General features: G+C 60.6%; 1 protein-coding gene across 1 annotated transcript in view; it reads left to right on the top strand.

Moving 5' to 3' along the window:
* The window catches only part of TGM2 (transglutaminase 2), a gene marked incomplete at its 5' end in the record, with an annotated part of 4413 nt that overhangs the window by 2264 nt on the left and 223 nt on the right, over positions 1 to 1926 (top strand). Inside the window, one exon of the mRNA XM_029083664.1 lies at positions 1615 to 1759. Coding sequence (XP_028939497.1) covers positions 1615 to 1759 — 145 coding nt within the window. The remainder of the gene's footprint in view (positions 1 to 1614; positions 1760 to 1926) is intronic.

The following is a 1926-nucleotide window of genomic DNA, read 5'->3' as shown; positions in this document are numbered from 1 at the left end:
ACCTCACCCTCGCGCCCCAGGCGGGTAAGAGACCTGCTGGCAGCCGGGCAAGGGTGCTGGGTGCTTCCTTGGGGTCAGGTCAGCGCTGACGCTCTCGGCGGCTTCTCCTTGGGCGGGCGCGAGATCCCGCAGTGTTTGGGCACAGAGCTCTCGCTGAGCCCTCATTTGCCTTTGTTACAAATTAGCATCACCGCCTGGTAATTAAACAAGAGCTTTGATTTATGTCAGTTTTCCACAGACCCTTCAGGGCTTGGAAATGTAATACATCTGCTGTCCTGGAGCAGCCGCGTTGTTAACCCTCACCCAGCTCTGCTCCTCTCACGGGGCCTGGGACAAACGCAGCGCTCAGCTCCCGGCTCTGCCGTCGGCTGCGTTGTGGGAAGAAGCCTTTGCTTACGCCAGCACCCCGTCCATCAGTTAATCCAACATCATCTTCTAGTAGTGACAGGACAAGGGGTGATGGTTTTAAACTTGAGGTGAGATTGAGATGAGATGTGAGGAAGAAGTTCTTCACTGTGAGGGTGGTGAGACAGTGTCCCAGGTTGCCCAGAGAAGCTGTGGCTGCTCCTCCCTGGAAGTGTTCTCGGCCAGGTTGGATGAGGCTTTGAGCAACCTGGTCTAGTGGAAGGTGTCCCTGCTGATGGCAGGGGGGTTGGGACTGGATGAGCTTTGAGGTCCCTTCCCACCCAAACCATCTGATGATTTGACAATTCTCTGAAGCTTTAATTACAAGCTCCTGAGGTTTCTCCCCCTCACCTCCTGCCTAGGACTACAGACCCCAGCACTCCCCACACTGCAGCCTTTACGGACCCCCTGCTCTCTGTGCCGGCACAGGGAGCCCAGCCGGGCACATCCCTCTCCCTGCAGCCTCAGCCAAGGCTCCAGCACTTCACGTCCTGCCCTGGGAACACCCGGCTTCGCTTCCAGCGGTCACAGCTTCCCCAGGGTCCATCCCCCGGGCAGCTCTGCAGCTGGTTGCCTTCAGCCTCCTTCCCCTCTCAGCACCAGACAGCCCTGTCCCCAACGGGCTTTGGGATAAACAACGTTCAGAACTGAGCAAGGGCGGCTGCCGGGAGCCGGCTCCAGCTGCAAGGGGCTGCCAAAGCCCCTCGGGGGCCCCGGTGCATCCCTGGGCTCCTGTCCCAGCGTAGGGCTCCTTCTCCTCCCAGCACCCCGAATGTCATGTCTGGGTCCTGCTGTCATAGCCCTGGCCGGGCTGTGGGGTCCCTCCCTGAGCCGGGTGCTCACAGCTCTGCTTCCTTGCAGCAGCACCCAGCACCCCAGCAGCACCCCGAGGATCCAGCTGGGCACAGGGCAACACCAGCAATCTGGGGGTTGTTGACAGAGAAACGTAACGTGATTAGGATTGACACCCCCCAGCACAGGCTTGTTGAGGGGCTCATGGTGCTGTGCCCACCCCATGATACCCCTTCCCCACAGGGGTACCCCAGGGCTGCAGGGACCCAGCTCCCCCAAACTTTCCCATCCTTTCCCCTGGAGAAGCCCCGGGGGAGCCCAGACCACCCCAGCAGGAGCTGGGTGCCAGCGCAGGACCATGGGCATTGGGCTGGGGAGGGGGCGAGCCCTGACCCCGCTCTGCTCCCCCTTCCAGAGGAGAGAGTGCCCCTGCGCATCCTGTACGAGAACTACGGGGAGAACCTCACCCAGGACAACATCATCAAGGTGGTGGCTCTGCTGACCGAGTACCAGACGGGTGATGTCATTGTGGCCATCAGGGACATCTACATCCAGAACCCTTTTTTTTAGAGATGGGTCTTGGGCAGGTTTGGGGGGACATTTCCCATTCATAGGGGGTTGCTGCAGTCACCCTGGGGGCAATCGCCCCACCACGCCAGGGCTCAGGCAGCAGGTCCTGCATCGCTGAGCAGGGCTGTATCCCCAGGGACCTGCATCCCCAGGGACCTG

The sequence above is a fragment of the Antrostomus carolinensis genome, unplaced genomic scaffold (assembly GCF_000700745.2).
Source record: "Antrostomus carolinensis isolate BGI_N321 unplaced genomic scaffold, ASM70074v2 scaffold11382, whole genome shotgun sequence".
NCBI classification, from domain to species: Eukaryota; Metazoa; Chordata; class Aves; order Caprimulgiformes; family Caprimulgidae; genus Antrostomus; species Antrostomus carolinensis.
This window is presented reverse-complemented; position numbering and strand designations above follow the sequence as displayed.